The sequence below is a fragment of the Cetorhinus maximus genome, chromosome 11 (genome assembly GCF_964194155.1).
Source record: "Cetorhinus maximus chromosome 11, sCetMax3.hap1.1, whole genome shotgun sequence".
Lineage (NCBI taxonomy): Eukaryota > Metazoa > Chordata > Chondrichthyes > Lamniformes > Cetorhinidae > Cetorhinus > Cetorhinus maximus.
The window spans coordinates 32,212,467-32,238,753 of record NC_135889.1 but is presented as its reverse complement, the minus strand read 5'-3'; the positions used below and the strand labels follow the sequence as shown (position 1 = coordinate 32,238,753).

The following is a 26,287-nucleotide window of genomic DNA, read 5'->3' as shown; positions in this document are numbered from 1 at the left end:
ACTGGGTGAGGGGTGGAGGAGCTGCCGCCCTCATCTGGAGTGCCCTGAGAGGTGCCCACAGAGATGCTAGGCAGCAGCTACACCGACGTAAGGTCACTTTGGACCTCCCTGCTCATCGTGGATGGATGGGCAACAAGCTGGTCAATCTCCCAGACTGGCAGTGACCAACTGAGGTCAATGCCAATGTGAGGGCTTGCTGGTCAGAGTGCATACCCAGGAAGCCCTAGCGGGTCTCCTGGAGAAGCCTCTCCATGACAGTCGCTACTCTCTCCGTGGAAGATGCTTGGCGCTCAGACATGGGGCCCATTACTTCAGCAATCATCCACGTAGACTCCTCCACCACGGACACCACGCCAAGCATAGCCTCATGTATCTCCCCCAGATGCTCCCGCACACCTGGCTGCATTTCCTACACCTGCTGCATCGCAGACGACTTCAGAGGCACATCATCAGGCACCAACTGAGCATGTGCCCGGCCCCCTGCAGTCCTCCGACGCTGGCACTATGGGCACTCTCTGCTCTGCCAGCTCCTCCAGCGACTGTGAAGTGCCCTCATCGCTGTGCCCCGGGACACTAGCCGTTGTTCGAATTCCCACCGAGGTGCTAGTATCTGTGCTGGTGCCTGCCTCGCAGAAATGGTGTGACACTGGTGAGATTTCAGGCCCCTCAGGTGTGAGAGGGGGCATCTGCTGCTCCTCCTCCCAGCCATGCTCTGACGATGCTGAAAGGAAGAACAAGGCAGTGGATCAGTTAGTATGCACACAGTGCAAAATTCATCCCTGTCCCCCCGGCTCATTATGCGCTCAACCTTCCATAACCAATCGTCCAGCAATTTTGCAACAATAACTAATTTAACAATCATCAGTGCTATGGCTGTTGGGGGGACAATGCTGACCTCACTGTTGGGCATAAATACCTGGCCATGGCACCCCAGCCTCACCGACACCAGGAGACCTGGGTGCATGGTGCCTCTCCAGTTCAAGGGCCTCCTGCTCGAAGCAGCTTAGTATAGAGAGCTGTGCCTGGCCACCTCCAGTCCTCACACACTTGGCCGTGTTCTGCACATTCATCTCCTGAAAAAGAGAGAAGAGCATTGATTAGGGCAAATTGCAAATGAACTCTGCTCGCGCATGGCCCACTCCAACCAGAGTGGGACACATCAGGCCTCCAGAGCCTCTTCTCCCCGCTGCTGCTGATCACTCAGACAAAGATGCTGGGCCTGCTCCCCACCCCCCCACCGCCCCCTTGGACACATGCTGCCTACAGCACATTAGGAACCACACGGTATTTCCTCCTATAGCAAGGAGGCGCAAGCATGTGCAGCGTCAAGGGCAGCAGATGGTTCGTTGCCACGACACCTTGAGGCTTCCCTTCCACCATCTCATCACCGTGAATAGGACATGTCCTGGAGTTCTGAGTCTGCGCCTAGGTGCAGCTCCTCCAGGTTGCCCCCAAACCAGTAAACCAGTCATGTGGGACTAAGATCAACATGTGCTGCGGGGGAGAACTCATCTCCTCATGACCCACTCAGGCTGACCTCGGCATGGGCACTATCCGCTTGCCCACCCAGCAAAGGAAAAATGCCGTCAATGATTCAATGCAGTCACGACACTAAGAATTTGTGGTGGGGGTGGGTGCAGCAGGGGGGGCTGCAGAGGGTAAGGCTGGGTTAAATGCCCAATGCCAACATGGTACTCACCCTTCTAGAGCGCAACAAATCATTGAAGCGCTTAGGGCACTGGATCCAGGAGCGCCGCACCACATCGCGGGAGGTCATCACCTCCGCCACCTCCTCCCAGGCACGTTTGGTCATGTGGGGAGGCCTCTCCTCCCATCCTGGGGGACCGACACCTCTCACCGTGCTGCCACCTCCTCGAGGAGGGCAGCAAGGCAGTCATCAGAAAAGCGAGGGGCAAACTAGCCCCCCGCTGACCTACTCTCCAGCCTGCCCTGCTCACCCGAGCTCCTCTTTGGTGGTCTAGCACTGGCCATTGCGAGCAGCCTACAGGAGGCTGCCAGGCCTCCTTTTAAACAGGCTGCCGGGTCGCCATTGGACCCGGTGGTCTGTGCACGCCCGCTGCAGCCCACACACTCCTGCTATCCGCAGGAGTCAGGAAATATGCTGCGCCCACATAAAGTGGCGGCACGGACCCGATTGCAGGCAGTGATCAGGTGCACGCGTGCTCGCCCACGACCGCTCCCGCTCCACCCCCCCCGCCAGACAGAAAACTCTGCTCCTTATATTCTTTCCAATCTTCTGACTTGCCACCTGTCTTTGCGTAATTACATGCTTTTTCTTTAAGTTTTATACCGTCTTTAACTTTTTTAGTTAACCACCGAAGTTGGGCCCTCCCCTTGGAATTCTTCTTTCTCATTGGAATGTATATATTCTGTGTATTCTGAAATATCCCTTCAAATGCCTGCCACCGAACTTCTATTGACATATCCCTTATAAGCATTTGTTAGTTCATTTTGGCTAGCTCTGCTTTCATGCCCTCATAATTACCCTTATTTAAGTTTAAAATACAGTTTCGGATGCACTCGTTTCTCCTCAAAATTAATGTAAAATTCAATTATATTATGATCGCTGCTTCCTAGGCGTGCCTTCATTTGGAGGTTATCAATTAATCCTATTTCGTTGCTCAATACCAGGTCTAGTACAGCCTGCTGTCTGGTTGGCTCCAGAACATGCTGTCCTAAGAAACTATTCTGAAAATATTCTCTGAACTCCTCAACCCTACCTTTGCTTTTTGAGGTCCTGCTTCTTAATTTGGTGCCTAGCTCATCATACTGACTCTGCACAGCCTCCTTCCATCCTGCCTATGTTGTTGGTAACTACATGGACCACGACCACTGGATCCTCCCCCTCCCACTGCAAGTTCCTCTCTAGCCCTGAGCAGATGTCCCGAACCCTGGCACCGGGCAGGCAACAAAGCCTTCTGGACTCTTGTTCTTTGCTACAGAGAACAGTGTCAATCCCCCTCACTATACTGTCCCTTTACTGCCATTCCGTTCCTCTTTGCTCCCCCGACTTGGATGGCCTCCTGTACCACGGTGCCATGGTCAGTTTGCTCATCCACCCTGCAGCCCCCAATCTCATCCAAACAAGCTGAGAGAACCTCAAACCTGCTGGGCAATTTCAGAGGCTCACACTTCTGCACTCCTACGTTCTGGATCCCCTTACCTGCCTCACTCGCTGTCACACCCTCTTGGCGCTAGCCACTGACCAAATCAGAAGACCCTATTCTAAGGGGTGTGACTGCCTCCTGGTATAAAGCATCCAGGTAACTTTCCCCCTCCCTGATGTGTCACAGAGTCTGCAGCTCAGCCTCTAGCTCAATGACTCTGAGCCGAAGTTCCTCAAGTCACAAACACTTACTGCAGACGTGTTTTCCCTGGATCACAATATTATCCAGGAGCTCCCACATGCTGCAGCCTTGACACATCACCTGTACTGGGATCCTTAGTGTGTTTTAAATAATTACTTAATTATATTGATCATTTATTTATGTTGCTTTCTTCTATATTTTATTAACTTTACACCAAATTGTGTACTACCAGGCGTGGGCGGGGTCGGGGGTGGAAAATACCACCCAATTTGAAGAGCCTCTATGAACTGCTGCAAACAGAACTCATGAGCAAAATTGCCGGAATTTCTTCTGATTAAAGTTTAGGCAATTTCTTCAGAAAAATACAGTGAGTGAAGAATAGTTACCTACAAATTACATGCATAAAATCAGTCGCAGTCACTTACAGCAGTGCCGTCTCTAGGCAGTGATTGAAAGGAGGTTTATCCAATCATTTCCATTCTGGCTAGGAATGGTGGTGTTGTTACATACAGCAGAGGGAAAAAAATGCGGTGCTGGTTGAAAGTATGCAAATTAGTGTAATATTTTTATAATAATTGTTCTAATACTGGCATGTGTAGTTCCTTGAGCACCTTTTCGACTGGATTTCAGAACTGCCAATGGTACTGGTACTCCCTGCTGAAACAACGGATGCAATTGCGTCCGCCTGCCTATTCACTAATGATGTTGTAGGTCTGACTAACAGGACATCGTCAGCAGGGTTTATTGATCTTCAGTTCCTCACTCCAAGCCTTTTCTGAAGTCCATGATAAAAACAGGGGAGGTGCTGAAATCCCAGTTTTCACAGCCTAAAATTTCAGGGACTGTGGGATTGTTGGCATCCCCAGGTCATAACAGATGTTTTTTTATGAATCAACCTATGTCAGCCAGCTGGGCCCTTAAACTCTGGAATTTCCACTCAAAATCTCTCTGCCTCTCCAGCCCTCCACCTTTAAGGCATTCCTTAAAACCTACCTCCTTGATCAAGATTTCCATCATCTGTCCTAATATCTCTTTATGTGGCTCAGTGTCAAATTTTGTTTGATAGCACTCCTGCGAAACACCTTTAGAACTTTTTACTAAGTTATAAGAGCTATATAAATACAAGTTGTTGGTGTGTTATACAGTTCTGGGCTTGGGTTTTGTAATTTAGGTGCTCATGACTTAGAGTTTCACACAGCAGGAATGCATATCAGGAACTCGGGCGCAAAGGTTAGGGTGCCCTCTTCATAGCCCATGCAGGAAACTGTGAATCATGTGTGCTGTTCACCGTGGGCAACTTCTTGATTTAGTCCCTATCATGGGGAGCCTCGTCATAGGATACACATACACTTCTAAAATCCACATCTTCACCTTGTTGTTGCCATAGGCCATGGTAAAGTCTTTGGGCTGAATTTTCTGGTTCCGGTGTGGCTGGTTAGGAGAACGAGGAACTGGAAAGTAGTGGAAGCCGGATTGGGTCAACTCTCCAATGCCTTTTTGCCGCCAGGGAGATTTCCCGGTTCAGGCTGGCAGGCGAATTATTTGCCCAGGCAGCCAATTGAACCCACTAAGGCCCCAATTAGGAGCAGTTTTTGGCATGGCCAGCATTTTATCAGCAGCGTAGTGGCCCTCCCATCGTGTACTGAGGCACTGACTTCATGGAAGCTGTTTCCCTTAGTGCAGCTGCCCAGGAGACCAATGGAGCCAGAACCTCCATCTCTCAAAGAGGGGACTGCCAACAGTAAAGGCCCACTCACAGCCCAAACACTGCCACTGGAGGGGTTTCAGCTTTGATTATGTGGGGATGGGGGACCTGCATGCTTGGCTCCTCTAAAACTTTTAATTATTGTGTGCCTCCAAAGGTACCTTCATTTTGAGGCGCCTTCTTGATCTCCTACCTTCCTCAGCAGTTCCCACCTCTCCCATTGGTGTTGCTGAGGCTGTAGAGTTGCCAGCCTTCTGATTGGGCTAGCAGCATTAGCAACCCACCCGCTGTCCTTAATTAGACAGTGAGCTCAGAGGTAGCCAATGGGGAGGCCACCTCCTGGATTATTCCTGTGCTGGTCTTGCTCACGGCAAAAGAAGGCTCGAGATCCCCATTGGCCCTGACATTGGGGTACTGAAGACCTCTGGGAAATTCAGCCCTTAAGTTCTGAGGGCAGAAACAAGTCACATTGATAAAAGGGTGGCCAAAAGGGCAAGCATCAAAATGTCAGTCAGAAACATTTGTAAGAAGGCTAAAAATCTGGAGTTTTCTTGTGTTGTGAGCAGATAATTGAAATGTCAAAGGAATAGATAAAATGTCACTGTAACTCGAATAGCTGAACAATTTTCATTTTTTCTATTTGTACTTCTATTTGGATCTATAAAATTCAAATTATCCCTAACGTACAGGAGAAAGGTTCTTAGTAATTTGCTGCATGAAGAGTTGAGCATGTAATTACTTTGTACAGCTCTCCATCCTATTGTACCTTACCAGCCAGGAACTGAATGTCATTTAAGCTGTTTAATTGAAGAGACAAGGATTCAAGCCTACAATTGCTGTCTGCAACGCAAGCAGACTGGTAAAATCATTTTGAGTGAAAGACTGAAAATCAGGCCACAGTAGATGAGAAGCCCTTTCATCACACCAGCAAATTGCTCTGTCAGTGCTCATGCCAGAATCTAATATTGTGATACTGGATGCTGTGACAGCAAGCTTCCAAGAAGTATATGTTTAGTGAAATATGCGTCTTGCTTCAGTGATTCGGAGAAGTCATTTGCAACTTAGAAATTCTTCCCTGGCAACATTGGTTCTTTGTTGCTTGATGTAGAAGGCCCAAATGATGGCTCATTTTAATGAAGGTGAACATATTTTAAATTTACAAATTTTCATTTCAAACCTCTGCAGTATAATGATTGGTGACTTGTAAGTATGCAAAGTAACATTTGCTGCTGTCTTCACACACTTTTTAAATGGAATATAAGAATCCATCCTCACCATCCTTTTTTTTTACTTTGAACTCTCACTGATTTTCATTTGCTTTTACCTCCCTTTTGTAAGCATTCTAATTGACTGTTTAGCAGTTAACACAATGCCTTGGAATGCCTCAACTTTCTCTTTTAGCTGCGTATTTTTATATTTCTGGCGTTCTTCACATCATGCAGAGTTATCCTGTTTCCCATGGATTACAGAAATACCACACTGACAACAGTTACTAATAGGTTCCAGATTTAGCATGCTGTAAGTTTAAATAAAAATCTCCTACATTTTGACAGTGTATATGTAATTAATGTAAACAGCAGGTTTCTTATTTTGAACAGTTTAAATATATGAGTTTTACTGTGAATGTTGGGTATTTTTAGAGCCTCAGTAACTTTCTGAAATCACTAAGGCTTTGTTTCCACTGTATATTTTTAGCAACTGGGAGCTGTGTTTGCCATCTTGTCTTATACAATTGATAATAATAGTCTGCCAAGTTCCTTGGGACGTTAGATTTTTGTGACAAGAGATTAGATTTTTAATTTTTTGTGAATTTAAACATCAAAAAGTAGGAGGGGGCATTTTATTTAAATTGAAAAGTTTTGAAAATTTCTTTCATTTTTGGGAAAGGATTAATAGAGAAAAGCCAGCTTGCTTCTTTGTAGTAATACTTGCAAGTAAATAATGTCCACTTCCAACAGCTCCTAAAATTTCTTAAAACCCCTTTTATTTTAAATGTCAGGATAATATACAAGCATAAACACATTATAAGAAAACACTTGGACAGTAACGTAAATGTTAAAACAATTTTTATTTTCTTATAAGATGCTGTTGAAGTTTAGATGTCCACAATTCGACGGAAGGAGCCGACGGTAGCCACAATGGCTCCCCAGTCACTGTATCTCCTGTATTCACCGGGTCTCATGAAGTACTGTCGGCCTCTGTAGTTGGGATGTTCATAGAAAATCCAGTAACCGTCCATCACATGGCAGGAGTGAATGTCATGATGATGGAACCGATCGTGGACAGATGGACAGTCATCCATGAATTCCATCATCTGTCCTCCAAAGTTAGGCCTCTCGTGAATCTTTATTTTGTATGGAGCCCCACTAGCCTGTGAGATGAAACATTTTATTTCTTATTCAGTATAAATCAAAACAAACTTATCCACAATTACTGACGTTCATTATTCTTGAATCAAACATAGCCTTTCAACATAATTTACACACACATGATCACCAAAAGTAGCTCTCATCAATGAAGGAAGGGGACATCGCCAGGTGTTAAAGGGGGTAATGAATTTGATTCTATTGTAACTTCTAAATTGCATTGGTGGAGAATGAATTTGTTTACTTTTGTTATTTTGTTCCCCATTCTTTCTTCCATTTGTTTGTTTTTGCATTCCCTAAGACACTGACTCTCATTGGGTATGGCTGTAGACCCAATGCTCATGCTTGGGTATCTCAACTAAAAGCTGAGAAATTCATGTATGAGTCGAATCACTGAGTACCAACAGACTAGAGGGACCATCATTGAGCTGGATCATGTATTGTTACTATATTTATACAAGTATTCTGCTAGTTGGGATTTGCTTAATAATGAAAAGTAGGAATCCCAGTTAAGTATTTTCCCTGACCCTCCTCCCCAAGCCCAGGGCCTCTCCAACTGAGATCAACCGATTCAGCACTGAGTGGGGATTCATACCGAATAAATTGAACCTTACAGCACAGAAGCTAACCATCTTTTTGAAAGAGATACAAACAGAAAATGTTGGAAAAGCTCAGCAGGTCTGGCAGCATCTGTGGAGAGAGAAACAGAATCAACGTTTTGAGTCCATATTACTCTTCTTCAGAGCTAGAGAGAAGGAGAAATGTGATGGATTTTATACTGTTTAAGAGGGGGTGGAGCAGGCAAAGCAAGATAGAAGGTCAGGGATGGGTGACAGCTAAGGAGAGATTGACAAAGATGTCTTGGATACAAGACAAAGGGAGTGTTAATGGTAGTGTTAAGGACTAAAGAAGGTGCTGATTGTAGAATAAAGATAAGCAAAGGGTGTTAATAGCAGAACAAGCGTCAGTGCTCTGAAAGCGCAACATAGAAACAAGTGACATATGGCCCTGTGGGGGGGTGGGATGGGGCTGGGGAAAAGGATAAAAATTGAACAAATAAATTTTTAAAAATAAAAAGATAAAAATTGCATTAAAAACAGGGTAAAGATGGAGGAGAGAGTTTACAGTCTAAAGTTGTTAAATTCAATGTTAAGTCCAGAAGGCTGTAAAGTGCCTAATCGGAAGATGAGGTGCTGTTCCTCCAGTTTGCGTTGGGCTTCACTGGAACATTGCAGCAGGCAATGGACATGTGGGCATGAGAAACAGCGTGAAAGAGATATTCAGTTAATTCCACTCCCTTGCTCTTTCCTCACAGCCTTGCAAAATTTTCCTTTTCCCGTATTTACATAGGCAATTTAGACTCGAGTATCAGAAGTACAATTTTAAAATTTGTAGATGGCACAAAATTGGGGGTGTAGTTTATACAAAGGAGCGCTGCAACAATATACAGTAAGGCTTTAATAAACTTATTGAATGGGTATGCAACTGGCAAATTAACATCAATATTGATAAATGTGAAGTTGTACATTTGATGGGGAGAATAAGGTGACGCTCCCTGGGAAATAAATGTCTAAATGCAGTAGAGGAACAGAGCGAGCTGGGAGTACAGATACCCAAATCAATAAAAGCAGCAACAAAGGTAAGGCCATGAAAAAAGTAAATAAAGCATTGGGAGTTGTTCCCAGTGGGAAAGAATTGAAAGGCAGAGAAGTTATGTTAAACTTGTATTGAACCTTGGCTAAACCACATTGGAGTACTGCGAGCATTTCTAGTCCGCATTTTATAAAAAGGACTTAGAGCCACTGCAAAAAAGCATTTGCTAGGATGTTACCAGAACTGAGATGTTATACCTACCAGGACAGATTGAAAAAGCTGAGACTTAGAAAAGATATGATTGAGGGATGGTCTGATAGAGGCCTTTAAGATTGTGAAAGGGTTTGCTCGGTTAGATACAAAGATGTTTCCGTCTGCGGGCATAGAGACCATCAATATAGGATAGTTACTAATAAATCCACTATGGAATTCAGTTGGAGCTTCTTCACTCTGAGAGTGGTTAGAACGTGGAACTCACGACCACAAGACACGGGGGAGGCAAATAGCATAGACGCATTTGAGGCGAAATTAGATAAACATGACAGAGAAAGGAATAGCAGGATATGGGGTTAGATGAAGAAGGACAGGAGGAGGCTCATGAGGAGCATGAACACCAGCATGAACCTCTTGGATTGAATGGCCTGTTTCTGTGATGTAAATATTTTGTAATACTTTGTACTACTTTGTCATTTATCCCATGTACTTTTCAAAGTTACTTTTGAATCTGCTTTCACCGTCTTTTCAGGAAATGCATTCCAGATTGTAACAACTCCTGCACAAAAAAAAACCTAATCTTTTTTCTGGTTTCTTTGCCAATTAACTTTAATCTGTGTTCTCTGCTTACTGACTGCTTACCCCACCATGCAGTGAAAACAGTTCTTTTTTTAATCTATCAACAGCCTTCATAATTTTGAACACCTCAATTAAATCTCCCCTTAACCTTCTCTGCTTTGAGGAGAACAATCCCTAGTCTCTTCAAGAAGCTGAAACTACTCATCCCTGGTATCATCTCAGACAATTTGCTCTGCAACTTCTTCAAAGCTTTGATAGCTTTCCTAGATCATTGTGCCTGGAAGTGGACACACTACTCCAAGCTGAGGCTCAGTCAGTGATTTATAAAACTCAGCATGGTGTCCTTGCTGGAATTGAACCAGAGATTTGTCCCATAAGTCTTTGTTGAGCTTTTACGATTTGAAGTTTTGGTAGGGAGCTTAAATGACATTTTACAAAATTAAACTATATTTCTCTCTGTTCATTGGTGTGTCCAAAAAATGATGTTAAGTATGAACTGTGTTCCTTGTTCTATGCTTTTTGTAGTCATATTAGTGATGAGAAGTTAACAAACCTGTGCATTTAGACCATAAGCCATAGGAGCAGAAATTAAACCATTCAGCCCATCGAGTCTGCTCCGCCATTCAATCATGGCTCATAAGTTTCTCAACCCCATTCTCCCGCCTTCTCCCCATAACCTTTGATCCCCTTACTAATCAAGAACCTATCTATCTTGGTCTTAAATACACTCAATGACCTGGCCTCCACAGCCTTCTGTGGCAATGAATTCCATAGATTCACCACTCTCTGGCTAAAGAAGTTTCTCCTCATCTCTGTTCTAAAAGGCCTTCCCTTTACTCTGAGGCTATGCCCTCAGGTCCTAGTCTCTCCTACTAATGGAAACATCTTCCCCACGTCCACTCTATCCAGGCCTTTCAGTATTCTGTAAGTTTCAATCAGATCCCCCCTCATCCTTCTAAACTCCATCGAGTATAGACCCAGAGTCCTCAAACGTTCCTCATATGTTAAGCCTTTCATTCCTGGGATCGTTCTCGTGAACCTCCTCTGGACCCTCTCCAGGGCCAGCACATCCTTCCTGAGGTACAGGGCCCAAAATTGCTCACAATATTCTAAATGTGGTTTGACCAGAGCCTTATAAAGCCTCAGCAGCACATCCCTGCTTTTATATTCTAGTCCTCTCGAAATAAATGCCAACATTGCATTTGCCTTCCTAATTACCGACTCAACCTGCAAGTTAACCTTAAGAGAATCCTGGACTAGGACTCCCAAGTCCCTTTGCACTCCAGATTTCTGAATTCTCTCCCCATTTAGAAAATAGTCTATGCCTCTATTCTTCCTACCAAAGTGCATGACCTCACACATCCCCACGTTGTATTCCATCTGCCACTGCTTTGCCCATTCTCTTAGCCTGTCCAAATCATTCTGCAGCCTTCCCGCCTTCATGCACTTCCAAGTATTCTGAAATCTCATCCTTAATTATGGACTCTAAAATCTTATCAACGACCAAGGTCAGGCTAATCGGCCTGTAATTTCCCGTCTTTTGCCTCATTCCCTTCTTAAACAGGGGGGTTACATTAGCGATTTTCCAGTCCTCTGGGACCCTCCCTGACTCCAGTTATTCCTGAAAGATCACCACTAATGCCTCCACTATCTCTTCAGCTATCTCATTCAGAACTCTGGGATGTAATCCATCTGGCCCAGGTGATTTATCCACCTTCAGACCATTCAGTTTTCCTAGCACCTTCTCCTTGGTAATGGCCACCATACTCACCTCTGCACCCCGACTCTCTTGAACTTTGGGGATGTCACTCGTGTCTTCCACTGTGAAGACTGATGCAAAGTACCTATTCAGTTCCTCCGCCATTTCTTTGTTCCCCACTACTACTTCTCCAGTGTCATTTTCCAGCGGCCCAATGTCCACTTTTGCCTCTCTCTTACCCTTTATATATCTAAAAAATCTCTTGCAATCTTCTTTTGTATTACTGGCTAGTTTACCCTCATATTTAATCTTCTCCCTCCTTATTTCTTTTTTAGTTGTCCTCTGTTGGTCTTTGTAGGCTTCCCAATCCCCTGGTTTCCCACTGCTCTTCGCCGCATTGTATGCTTTCTCTTTAGCTTTTATGCTGTCCCTGACTTCCCTTGTCAGCCACGGTTGCCTTGTCCTCCCTTTAGTATGCTTCTTCTTCCTAGGGATGAATTTTTGCTGTGTCTCCCAAATTACTCCCAGAAACTCCTGCCATTGCTGTTCCACTGTCTTTCCTGCTGGGCTCATCTCCCAGTCAATTCTGGCCAGCTCCTCCCTCATGCCTCTGTAGTTGCCTATATTCAATTGTGATACTGTTACATCTGATTCCAGCTTTTTCCTCTCAAATTGCAGGGTAAATTCTATCATATTATGGTCACTTCCTCCTAAGGGTTCCTTCACCTTAAGCTCCCTTATCAAATCTGCCTCATTACACATCACTAAATCTAGAATTGCCTGTTCCCTAGTGGGCTCCACCACAAGCTGCTCCAAAAAGCCATCTTGTAGACATTCCACAAATTCCTTTTCTTGGGATCCACTACCAACCTGATTTTCCCAGTCTACCGGCATATTGAAATCCCCCATGATCACTGTAACCTTGCCTTTCTTACACACCTTTTCTATCTCCTGGTGTATCTTGTGCCCCACATCCTGACTACTGTTCGGAGGCCTGTACATAACTCCCATTATGGTTTTTTTACCTTTGCGGTTCCTCAACTCAACCCACACAGATTCTACATCATCTGACCCGACATCATTTCTTGCTATCGATTTAATTTCATTTCTTACTAACAAAGCAACCCCACCCCCTCTGCCAACCTGCCTATCTTTTCGATAGGATGTATATATCCTTGGATATTTAGCTCCCAGTCCTGATCCCCTTGCAGCCATGTCTCCGTAATGCCCACCACATCATACCTGCCAATTTCAATCTGCGCCACAAGCTCATTTACCTTATTTTGTATACTGCATGCATTCAGATACAACACCTTCAGCCCTGTATTTCCCGTCCCCCTTCTCATTGTCGTTCCTTTATCTGATGTGCTTGAAGTTAGATTCCTAGCCCTTTCCAAACACTCTGTCCTATTTTGTGTTCTGGAGACTTTAATAGCCTCTCCTGGGCTCTCCTTTCTTTTCAGTTTTTTCATAATTTTCCATGAAGTTGAATCCACCCCCCCACACGCTAACCTGCTGCTTTGTTTCCCATTAGTTATACTTCTTGGAGTTTTACCCTTCCCTCCCCCCCACTTGCTAGTTTAAAGTCCTGTTGACCACCCTATTTATCCTTTTCGCTAGAACATTGGTCCCAGATCGGTTCAGGTGGAGACCGTCCCAACGGTACAGATCCCCCTGTTCCAATACTGATGCCAGTGCCCCACGAAATGGAACCCCTCTTTCCCGCACCACTCCTTTAGCCACATGTTTACTTCCCTTATTCTCCTGTCCCTATGCAAATTTGCACGTGGCTCGGGTAGTAATCCGGAGATTATAACCCTTGAGGACCTGTTCTTTAATTTGCACATTACATGGATTAAAATTTAGTTTTTGTCAATACAGTAAAAGCATATGAACAATAGTTAAATATTATATTTCACCTATAAAAATGGAAACTAATTTCAAATGGTAATCATGTTGGATCACTTACATAGCTATATGAACGACATGACCTGATGTTGTCATTGAATCCCATCCAGTGCTGGTGATCAGGATATTCTCCTTTAGTCAGAACATACTGGTATCCCATGTAATTGGGTTTCTCATACATCACCCACCAGTCACTCTCAACACAGATGGAGTTACAGCGGCTGATGTGAGAGTGAAGGTCAGCACAGTCACTACTGCACTCATAGTACTGACCCTGGAAGTTCCTGTCCTCGTAAAAGATAACCTGCAGTATTAGAAATAAGTTAGTTAGGCTGGAGCATAACTAATTTTAACAGAAAAAAAATCATAGAAAATAACTCATTTTTACCTTAACCATTTTGATGTCACTGCCAGAGATATTGCTTTGTGGCAGGAGTTGGAAATCATGGCTTTTTATAGACCCAACCTTTGCTATTTAACTGAAGAATTCCAAGTCAGCAGATTCTTCCATGAAATGTCTTATATTCTTTGTTGGCACTCACTTGACTTATTGATGCATAAAGTATAGTCCAAATATGAGGTCTTTGTTCAGTAGTTTTACCATGGCACCTCACAGACCCACTGAATTTCTATTTGAAAATAAAATATTGAGGATCCTTAAGTATTAGGAACAATTAAAAAATAGTTTATTTAACAAGGTTAAATGCAGCATAAAAAATCATCTCTTTTATCAAAAGCAAAATATTTGTAGTGGAATCATCCCAGATTTGCACTGAATGAGGTAGCGGCCGGTTAAGATGTTGTTTTACCCGCTGGCCCAATGGCAGATTTTCACGCCGCATCATCCCAAACCCGCTGCATTAAATATGCTTCCCCGGGAATCATGCCATTTCCATGGCTGGCGGACTCTCATTCGCCCGCCATGCCATCACCTCGCCGCTTCATCACGCCAGGCGCCATATTTAAAGTCCACCCGTGTGCACACCTCTTAGCGCTCCCAGCCCAGGGCTGCTGCATGGAAGACATGGCCCCGAAAGGCAAGAAGACTGAAGCCCCCAAGTTTAGTGACGCATTCCTTGAATGCCTTTTGAACACCATGGAGGCCCGCTGTGTTGTCCTCTACCCCTGCTCTGGCCACAGGATGGGCAGCTGCATCACCAATCCAGCATGGGAGGTGGTGGCAGCAGTGGTCAGTGCCAATGCCCAGCAAAAAGGTCAGCCAGCCAGTACCACTACAGGATTAATGGTCTCATCCGTTCCGCCAGGGTAACTCACTCTTCTCATCACTCAATTTTCACACACTCATAAACCCATTAACCACTAACTCACACACACACCCTCACATCTACGTCAGGCTCATAGTCTCTGGAGCTCATATCTTCATCCCATCCATGTCTCCATTCACCACACAAACATTCCACGCAATGCTGTGTGTCCTGCTCACACTCTCTCCATCTGTTTCCATGCAGGAGAAGCCTGCTCACATCAGCATGGAGAGGTCCCTTCCAGGGGTGGAGTGGTCCACATTAGGCCCCTCACTCACTTTGAGGAGTGGCCATCGTGCTGTACGGTGATGTTGTGGACCGTGCCTGTGGCAACAGTGTGGTCAGCAGCAAATACCCAGATGAGGATCCTGCACCACATCATCCCTCTCTCAACACAACTGTGAGTGCCCTCTCTTCTGTTTTTGATCCTACTGCCAAGCACTAATTATCTCTACTTTGGTTCACAAGGAGCTCTGCCAAGTGACCAACACCCTCAGCCAGCCAGTCCCTCAGCTCCATCCAAGTCCTCACCTCCAACCAAGAGGACACCTCCTCCATTGAAGAGCTGGAAATAAGCAGCCTGGAAGTCCCGTCACAGCTCCTACCCACACCGTCCATCAGCCCAGAGATACACACCTCGGTGGGACCTAGATCTAGAGCAGGCTTGATTCACAATCTGGTGGTGACCGCATGGACATGTGTCCCCAGGAGGTTCGGCCGATCTCCCCAGCATGGAGGACTGCTGGAGAAGAGACATCTGTGAGGCCTGAATCAGATGAAGAACCTTTGGGAAGGCCTTCCAACTCATCGTGGAGAGATAGTAGAAGACGGGGGAACATCATACAGAGCTGTTGGAAGCCCTCAACAGAGCGGCTCACGAGTTGGAGGAGTGCATCTGCCTGCTCTCTGATGAAGCGATACCCACATGCGCGTGTATGGAGGTCTCCATGGGACAGATGGTAAATGCCATGGAAACCTTGGTCCAGCAGAACATGGAGATGCATGCAGGCCTGCACTCCAGCGGTGAGTTCCTGCAGCGGCAATATGAGAGGGAAATGGGGCACCTCAACGTCCCTCCAGGTGCTCCTTCACCTCAAGGGGTCAGGCTGGGACCCCTGGGCACTCGAAGGGAGGAGGAGCAGCAGCTGGACATTCCTGGGTTATTCACTCTGTAACCTCAGAGGCTGTCCTCTCCCTCCGAGTCCCCTTTGCCTGTGAGCCCCTCAACCTCGTCCTCTGCCACTGCAGAGGGAGCATCTGGCCAACGAGTGATTCTGGAGGGAGAAGTGTGTGGCAGGGCCTTTCGGAGCCTCGTGCAAGCACTCTCCCACGCATGCAGATCCTTCACATATTACACTCATCACAACATCCTGAGCATTTTCAATGCTGCCTGCTGAGGTTCGCTTTCAGTTGTTCATCTGAGCTGACCTGCATCTCTGCCCACCCAATGATCACACTCCCATGCAGCACCTGATCTGGCCCGCCACGACTATCATTTCACTTTTGGTTTTGACAGCATGGTGCTAATTCAGTTTTACTTTCGCTCCCCTGTCCTTTACCCTCCCCCAGTTACCCATTTCCTTTCCCCCATCACAGTTGTCCCCCTGGCATCACCTTTCATCTACCAGTCACAACCTTTCCATTCGGGGATGTCCAGGTGAACGTGCACGTTCCTTTCCTTCCCGAAAATCCCTCCCCCATCCACATTAACCTCCCTGACCTCCTCCTTCCCACCCCCAGGGTCCGTGTCTGCCTCCGAGTCCCCACTAACTGCCCTCACTGTCCAATATACCGCCACCATCGAACCCTCACTCTCCCACCCCACCGCCTCAATCTGCCCTCAGTCATTCTCACCACTCCCTCATTCCACGCCCATCCTCAGTTTGCTCCCAAGGAGGCAGTCATGGATGCATCAGACCCCTCCCTTGCATCTTCACCTGGACATGCCCCCCTATGGACCCCTCACCCCCAGAGCCCCTTCAGCCCTCCACTTTGTCCTCTCACCACTCCAGACTCCCCCCTGCTTAGTCCCTCCCCCCTCCTGACTCCCTCAGACACCCTTACATCTTCTGCCACCCTTAGTTCTTCCCCCCATCGACTCCTTCCTCCAGCTTCACTTCCACCCCCAGCCTTGCGCCTTCCCCCTTCCCAACTCCTTCCTCCACTCTTACTTCTGCCTCCACCCTTACTCACTCCCTTCCCACACTCCTTCCTCACCCCAGGCTGCCATCCCTCTCTGCACTCATTCCTCCTCCTGGACTACCTCCCTTCTCTGCACTCCTTCCTCTCCCTGGACTCCTTCCCCACTCCACACGCCTTTCCCCCTCCAAAGTCCTTCCCTTACACCTTCCACCCCCCCTTTACACCAACCTCCCGAGTTGCCATCTTCTAGCCCTTTACCCCCTCCGCCCCCTGTACTTCCTCCCCATCTCCCAACCTCTTCCCTGACATCTTCAGTCCCCCCTCCCAATCTCCCCCTGAAACCTTCATTCCCCCCCGCAACCTCACTCTCCCCAACACCTCTTCCTCTCCATGTCAATCCTAGATCTTCCTCTCCCACCCCCTCGATCATCACTCGTTTTGAGCATCAACGGTGACTTTCCACCTTCTGTGAGCTGCTTCACAGCAGATCCATGTCCATGAGAATCCGCCCAGCATGCCATGGACGTTCCTCCAGGATCCCGTTGCTGTTGGGCTCCAGCATCTTCTCTTAAGCATACAATGTGGCGAAGAGCAGTGGGAAACCAGGGGACTGGGAAGCCTACAAAGACCAACAGAGGACAACTAAAAAAGAAATAAGGAGGGAGAAGATTAAATATGAGGGTAAACTAGCCAGTAATATAAAAGAAGATTGCAAGAATTTTTTTAGATTATATAAAGGGTAAGAGAGAGGCAAAACTGGACATTGGGCCGCTGGAAAATGACGCTGGAGAAGTAGTAGTGGGGAACAAAAAAATGGCGGAGGAACTGAATAGGTACTTTGCGTCAGTCTTCACAGTGGAAGACACGAGTAACATTCCCAAAGTTCAAGAGAGTCGGGGAGCAGAGATGAGTATGGTGGCCATTACCAAGGAGAAGGTGCTAGGAAAACTGAAAGGTCTGAAGGTGGATAAATCACCTGGGCCAGATGGATTACACCCAAGAGTTCTGAAGGAGATAGCTGAAGAGTTAGTGGAGGCGTTAGTGGTGATCTTTCAGGAATCACTGGAGTCAGGGAGGGTACCAGAGGACTGGAAAATCGCTAATGTAACCCTCCTGTTTAAGAAGGGAGTGAGGCAAAAGACAGGAAATTACAGGCCGATTAGCCTGACATCGGTCGTTGGTAAGATTTTAGAGTCCATTATTAAGGATGAGATTTCAGAATACTTGGAAGTGCATGATAAAATCGGGCAAAGTCAGCATGGTTTCATCAAGGGGAGGTCATGCCTGATAAATCTGTTAGAATTCTTTGAGGAGGTAACGAGTAGGTTAGACAAAGGAGAGCCAATGGATGTTATCTACTTGGACTTCCAGAAGGCCTTTGACAAGGTGCCGCACAGGAGGCTGCTCAGTAAGCTAAGAGCCCATGGTGTTAGAGGCAAGGTACTAGCATGGATAGAAGATTGGCTGTCTGGCAGGAGCAGAGAGTGGGGATAAGGGGGTCCTTCTCAGGATGGCGGCCGGTGACTAGTGGAGTTCTGCAGGGGTCAGTGTTGGGACCACAACTTTTCACTTTATACATTAATGATCTAGATGAAGGAACTGAGGGCATCCTGGCTAAGTTTGCAGATGACACAAAGATAGGTGGAGGGAAAGGGAGTATTGAGGAGGCGGGGAGGCTGCAGAAGGATTTGGACAGGTTAGGAGAATGGGCAAAGAAGTGGCAGATGGAATACAACGTGGGGAAGTGTGAGGTCATGCACTTTGGTAGGAAAAATAGAGGCATAGACTATTTTCTAAATGGGGAGAGAATTCAGAAAGCTGGAGTGCAAAGGGACTTGGGAGTCCTAGCCCAGGATTCTCTTAAGGTTAACTTGCAGGTTGAGTCAGTAGTTAGGAAGGCAAATGCTGTTGGCATTTATTTCGAGAGGACTAGAATATAAAAGCAGGGATGTGCTGCTGAGGCTTTATAAGACTCTGGTCAAACCACATTTAAAATATTGTGAGCAATTTTGGGCCCTGTACCTCAGGAAGGATGTGCTGGCCCTGGAGAGGGTCCAGAGGAGGTTCACGAGAACGATCCCAGGAATGAAAGGCTTAACATATGAGGAACGTTGGAGGACTCTGGGTCTATACTCGATGGAGTTTAGAAGGATGAGGGGGGATCTGTTTGAAACTTACAGAATACTGAAAGGCCTGGATTGAGTGGACGTGGGGAAGATGTTTCCATTAGTAGGAGAGACTAGGACCCGAGGGCACAGCCTCAGAGTAAAGGGAAGACCTTTTAGAACAGAGATGAGGAGAAACTTCTTTAGCCAGAGAGTGGTGAATCTATGGAATTCATTGCCACAGAAGGCTGTGGAGGCCAGGTCATTGAGTGTATTTAAGACTGAGATAGATAGGTTCTTGATTGGAAAGGGGATCAAAGGGTACGGGGAGGAGGCAGGAGAATGGGGTTGAGAAACTTATGAGCCATGATTGAATGGCGGAGCAGACTCGATGGGCCAAATGGCCTAATTTCTGCTCCTATGTCTTATGGTCTAAATGCACAGGTTTGTTAACTTCTCATCACTAATATGACTACAAAAAGCATAGAACAAGGAACACAGTTCATACTTAACATCATTTTTTGAACACACCAATGAACAGAGAGAAATATAGTTTAATTTTGTAAAATGTCATTTAAGCTTAGGATATGGGGTCATGCCGATTGAACAGTAGCAGTGCTTTGATTGGGTGCATAGCTCTCACAGTCAATGCTGTGTGCTATCAGCACGCACCTCACTTCATGTGCCCTTGCTTTGCGTGCGTATCACTTTAGCAATGCCAATAGGAAAAAAACTATGCGGACGGAAACCAGCGGAATCTGCACGTGGGCAACAGTCAACAAAATGTCTCACGGGCCGCACTCAGAACCCTGATGCCCAGCACTGATGTTGTGGGTGGAAATGATCATGTGAATTCATTGTGCAGGTTAGTATTGTGCCTTGTGCCCTTTAATATTTTGAGGGACTGGAGTCAGTTCCAATAGGCTTAAGCGACTTTGCGACCCAAGGTGACTTCAATCTCCTAACCATGAATTCATCATGTTCTCTCTCCTCTGGGTTCTTCCTCCAGGTAAACTCCCCAACGCATACTCACGGCCACCCCCATGACCTTGCCATCTCACTTGAGCTCACTACTCTCACAGCATGAAGAAGGAACTGTTAACAAATATCACCCATATAGCTATCTGGTAAGGGAAATTGGTGGTCAGTAACGTAGCAGAAATAGGGTTGAGAGAGCAGGGTGGATCTCAAGCTTGGAGAAAGCAGGAAGGGAGATAGGAATGAAGCAAGAGAAAGGTACAAGCTTGAGGCTAGGGCAGGGAAGAACTTTAAAGAAAGTTTGACATGATGGGATTGAGGAAGGGAGAGAGGTGGCAGAGGCAGCTGATCAGGTAGTCTCTTCACCTCACTTTCCAACTTTAAGACGCTCCTTAAAACATGCCTCTTTGACCAAGCTTTTGGACATGGGCCTTAATATCTCCTTATGTGGCTCAGTGTTATATTTTGTTTTATAATGCTCCTGTGAAGCACCCTATCATGTTACTGGTGATTTATAAATAGATGTTGTTGTTATTGTTGTGGTTCTGACATGTATTTAATTGCTTGTGAGTCACTTAACAATCCAACAATAAAATCTGGACTAATTTGCAGGTCATATGACAACCATTTTTTGGAATAGTTTTTACTTAGTGAGATATGCAAATTCTGTATTTTTTTCAAGCACTGTGTTATGTTAAGTTGAAACCTTCAGTAAAACAAGACTTTGAAAACATTTTAATGCTTAACTTACGAAAATATACGATGTGAAGATGCCAAACTATGCTGTGGAAAAATGGGTGAAAATCTGCCTAACAGATAGAGAAAGAAAGCATTTCAAAATATACCTGTTAATAAGGTGCACCTTTATTGTCCACAAAGGTTGCTTCCTATTTTACAAGTTTTGGTCACATATTTTGTATCAAGATTTACCACTGTAAATTGCTTGCCAAAATTTCCATTTCAAGTTTGCTAAATCAACAGTCCTGATGGTGTAGTTGCAGGATATGGCCACTGGGTGACTCTGTAATGTGAATCTCTCCCAATACAGTTGCCATTTTGCATTTAAAAATAATTGTATATACATGTCAACTGATTGTGGGCAATGCCATAGACAATTTCTTGGTGTGGTTTTAAAAATGCTGGTTATTCCTTCCTTATTTATTGCTTTAGCTGTTTTATTAGACGCTGAAATATTCCTTGAAAGTAAACATATTTTACAATTGCCAACATAAATCATCACTTTCAGGGCTAGACTTTAACTATGTCAGGTTGTGTAAAATGGGAATAAAACTCTGGAGAGCTGTAAAACGATTTGCAGTCATCAATTTTACACCACCGCACAGTGTCAAAATCCATCCCTCAGATTTTGAAACAAGAATTTTGAAATTGTGCAATGAATTTAAAATCACCAAGCTGGCACCATAGGGTGATTTTTCAATCATTAAATAATTAATTTCATGCTCAGTGGAAAAGGGTTTGCTGTAATTTCTCACCAAATTGAATTATAAATTGAAGTATCGAAGGTGATTGAAATGTCACTAAAAATTGCTTTCCCTTTATTTCTCCTTCTGCGTGTGTCATTTATTTGAAGATATGAGTGATTGTTAGAGTTGGTTTAAGGCACCATGACCTAGGATTTCATTATATGAAGTCTTAAACTAGGTCTGATACATTCATCAAGTAATAAAAGAAAAATTCAAATACATCAAGGATGCTGTTGTGAAGGAGGCCAGGGTTTGAAATGCTACAAATGGGAGAGAGTGAGGTTAACTCACCTTATTGCACAGCAACTAACAGGAATTTAATCTTTATAATGGGTCAGTGGAAATGTATAAATTGGTTTCATCTTACTCCTCTTGTTCAGTGACAGGCCAGTAAAACTATGTATTTTGTATCAACATGCAATAGGCTGGCTTTTCATTGACACTAAAATGGGTAAAGCTGGTGAATTGGCATCATTTTTCCTGAGCAGCGAGAGACCGCCTCAGTCAGGCAAGTCTCATATAGTTCCAGCGTTGTACCAGCTGAAGCTATCGGTTGGAGCAATTAGAAACTGTTTAAAATAAGTTTTGAATCTTTTAATAGTCCTAACAGTGCTCTGTTAATATTAAATCCACATTACCAAGCAGAGCTCCATGAATGATCAGAACGAAAGGGAATCTGAATCTATACAAACACCTTTCAAACCTTCAGGGTGTCACAAAGCATTTCACAACCAATGAAGTATTTGTGAAGCATGGGGTCACTGTTATTCTGTAAACATGACAGCTACTTTGCACATAGCAAGGTCCCCCACCAACAGTAAAAAGGTAAATGACTAGATCACCTGTTGTTAGTGATGTTGGTTGAGAGATAATTGTTAATTAGGCATGAATTTTATGTTTAGAAATCAGGACTGCTGCCCCCTAGTGCTAAAATCCAGCGTGATGATGTCAGGTCGCTAACCTGTTGTCATCACGCTGGTCTCTGATAAAACAGACCAAAATTGGCAGCCCGCCTGCCATTTTTCAGAAAACTAATTAACAAGCTATTAAGCTTGTTAACAAAGCAAAAGACATGAATTTTATGTTGTCCATGCTATTTTTTTGGTGGGCGCATATGAAAAAGGTTTAGAAGGAGTCATGCCAGTACAAGGATGTTTTGCAAAGATGGATATAAAAGCTCAAAGTGGGACTGTGGCTGCATTCAGCAGAAGACTCTGTTGCTGAAGGTGAGAGAGTTTCATAGTGGTTTAGCTTTGATTTTTTTCATGGTTTTCAGATTGCATTAGGACATACAGAAAGTGTTACAATCAAGTTTGTGCACTGCAGCATCGGACCTTTAGATCGGTGTGCTCATGGGAATTGTTCATTCTGTAGGAGGCTCCTCCTCAAGTGAGGGAGAAAGGAGGAGAAGGTGAAGGAGGATGGCAGCTGGCAGGGTCAGATGTGCCCTGTGGTCCAGCAAGCTGTGCAACTTACTGCTGCGCAAGGGGCTGCAGAGGAGAGACTGCAGCATCAGGCAGGCAGACGGCACTATCCTGTCAACCGTGTCTGCATTGTGTGGATGACATACCTCCAGATGTCCAAATGACAATGCCTTAGAAGACTGTGTCTGTCAAAGGAAGTAACCACTTCCCTGTGTGACATGCTGTCTAGGGAGATTGCCTCCAATTGTGCTGGTGGCCGCCTGATTCCTATGGCATTAAAAATAACTGTGTCCTTGATTTTTTTCGCATCTGGCCATTCCACATGATGTGAGGACCTTAGCAGAATCTCACAGCCTGCAACCCATCACTGTATAATGGTTTTTACGGGTGCCATATTCAGGCGTGCCATGAGTTTATCTCCTCTACCAGTGACAATGCCAGTCGAGTAGACAGAGCCCGAGGCTTTGCAGCCATGCTGGATTTCCAAAGCTGCAAGGCATCATTGATTGCACATGTGTGGTGATAAAAGCTCCATCTGGACAGACGGGCAATTGTCAATGGAAAAGGATATCACCCCATCAATGTGCAGATTGTGTGTGATCAAAGACAAAAGTAGATGTTTGCTCGGTATCCAAGCAGCAAGCACAATTCATACACACTGAGGCACACCCAGTGCCAGGGTGTTCAGTAGTCTGGAATCTTTGGATGCATGGCTTCTGGGTGATAAAGATTACCCGCTCAAGAAATGGTGAATGACTCCAGTGAGAAATCCACACACAGATCCTGAGAGGTGGTAGAACGATAGCAACACATCCACCAGGGCCAACATTGAGTAGACCATTGCTTTGCTCAAAATGCACTTTAGATGTTTGAACCAATCAGGCGGCGCTCTGCATTATGCTCCTGCTAGACTTTCACTCACGGCCGTGGTCTGCTGTGTCTTGCACAACCTGGCTGTCTAAAGAGGGGAAGCCTGGCAGAGGAGGAGCTGATAGAGATAGGCACATCATCTGAGGATGAGGAGGATGAACCATGTCAGCCAGCTGCACAAGCTGGTGTGCAGGATGCACGAGGTACACGAGATTCTCTAATACTGTGAAGATTCCACTAGCAATGCATCATCTGCTCAGCTATAACATCTTGGCTGTGCTCACCTTTTCCTGGTGTCTCCTGTTCATGAACACCAGGGCTGTCTGTGCATGTGGCAATGTAGGGGTACCAAATGAGGCTGATCAGAGCACAAACTCCCTTAGCAGCATGCCGTCAATCCAAATCAAAATCATCACGTCATACAAATAGCATCAAGTGAAAAGAACAATTATGTAACAACAAAATGATTCAACAATTCTCATAGCTCTCAATCCTGAGCAATTACCCTTGCGAACCCATGTGTAACTAATGTGCTGTTTTCTGAAATATTTATGTGTGTTATGGTGTGGTGCTCCCACCTCCCTGCTAGCTGTGCTGAAAACAGGCTGCTGACCCTTATGCCCCTTTGTCTGGCATGGCTTCGGCAGGCATCCTCTGGTCACCTGACACCACGAGGGGCCCAGCGTGGTGGGAGTCTCCTGCACAGTGGCAGAAGGCTAACCCACAAGAAACCATTCAGCTTCTTACGGCACTGTAACCAAGTCCTTTGCATGACCCTACAGCTACAGACCTCATCTGTGATCTGCACCCAGGCTGCTTTAGTCTGGCTGGGAGGCCTCCTTTCCTGTCAGGAGGCATGAGCACCTCCCAACCGATCACCCGCAGCCTGGGGGAGCACTCGCAGGGAGTCATAGAGGTCCACAGCACAGAAAAAGGCCCTTTGGCCCATTGAGTCTGTGCCGGTCAAACAAGTACCTAACTACCCTAATCCCATTTCCCAGCACTAGGCCCATAGCCTTGTATGCCATGGCATCACAAGTGCATATCCAAATACTGCTTAAATGTTATGAGGGTTTCTGCCTCGACCACCCTTTCAGGCAGTGAGTTCCAGGTTCCCACCACCCTCTGGGTGAAAAAATTCTTCCTCACATCCCCTCTAAACCTCCTGCCCCTTACCTTAAATCTATGCCCCCTGGTTATTCATCCCTCCACCAAGGGGAAACGTTCCTTCCTGTTTACCCTATCTATGCCCCTCATAATTTTATACACCTCAATCTCCTCTGCTCCAGGGAAAATAACCCCAGTCTATCCAATATCTCCCCATAACTAAAACTCTCCAGCCCAGGCAACATCCTGGTAAATCTTCTCTACACTCTCTCTAGTGCAATCACATCCTTCCTATAATGAGGATTCCAGAACTGCACATAATACTCTAGCTGTGGCCTAACTAATGTTTTATACAGCTCCAGCATAACCTCCCTGGTCTTATATTATATGTCACGGCTAATCAAGGCAAGTATCCCATATGCCTTCTTAACCACCTTATCTACCTGTCCCACTACCTTAAGGGACCGGTGGACATGTATACTAAGGTCCCCCTGACCCTCGGTACTTCCCAGGGTCCTATCATTCATTGTGTATTCCCGTGCCTTGTTTACCCTGCCCAAGTGCATCACTTCACACTTATCCAGATTAAATTCCATTTGCCACTGATCAGCCCATCTGACCAGCCCATCTATATCCTCCTGTAATCTAAGGCTATCCTCCTCACTATTTACCACCCCACCAATTTTCGTGTCATCCGCAAACTTACTGATCAACCCTCCCACATTCATGTCTAAATCGTTTATATACACCAAAGACAGCAAGGGACCCAACACTGATCTCTGTGGAACCCAATGGACACAGGCATTCAGTCAAGAAAACACCCCTTGACCATCACCCTCTGCTTCCAGCCACTCAGCCAATTCTGGATCCAATTTGCCAAATTGCCTTGGATCCCATGGGCTCTTACCTTTGTTATCAGTCTCCCACGCGGTACCTTATCAAAAGCCTTGCTGAAGTCCAAGTAGATTACATCAAATGCATTGCCCTCATCTACAAACCTGGTCATCTCTTCGAAAAATTCAATCAAATTGGTCAGACATGACCTCCTCTTAACAAAACCATGCTGACTGCCCTTGATTAATCCCCCCTCTCCAAAGTGTAGGTTAATTCTGTCCCTCAGAATTGCTTCCAATAGTTTCCCCAATATTGAGTTTAGACCGACTGGCCTGCAGTTCCTTGGTTTATCCCTTCCTCCCTTCTTGAATAACGGTACCATATTGGCTGTCCTCCAGTCCCCTGGCACCTCTCCTGTGGCCAGAGAGGGATTGAAAATTATTGCCAGCACCCTGCTATCTGCTCCCTTGCCTCACTCAACAGCCTGGGATACATTTCATCCAGGCCTGGAGATTTATCTACTTTTAAGCCTGCCAGGCCACTTAGAACCTCCTCCCTTTCTATGCTAATTTCTTTTATTATATCACAGTCCTTCTGCCTGATTTCCATACCCGCGTCATCCCTCTCACTTGTGAACACAGACACAAAGTATTCATTTAGAACCCTACCTACGTCTTCCAGCTCCA

At 45.6% G+C, this 26,287-nt stretch overlaps 1 protein-coding gene across 1 annotated transcript; it reads right to left on the bottom strand.

The window, feature by feature from the left end:
• Positions 1 to 7,083: 7,083 nt before the first annotated feature.
• On the bottom strand, positions 7,084 to 13,936 carry LOC144686491 (gamma-crystallin S-1-like). Its single transcript, XM_078551765.1, has 3 exons — positions 13,781 to 13,936; positions 13,454 to 13,696; positions 7,084 to 7,405 (listed from the first exon to the last, which is right to left on the bottom strand). The coding sequence occupies exons 1-3, from the start codon at positions 13,787 to 13,789 to the stop codon at positions 7,130 to 7,132; spliced, it is 528 nt and encodes a 175-aa protein (XP_078407891.1). The 5' UTR covers positions 13,790 to 13,936; the 3' UTR covers positions 7,084 to 7,129.
• Positions 13,937 to 26,287: the final 12,351 nt, after the last annotated feature.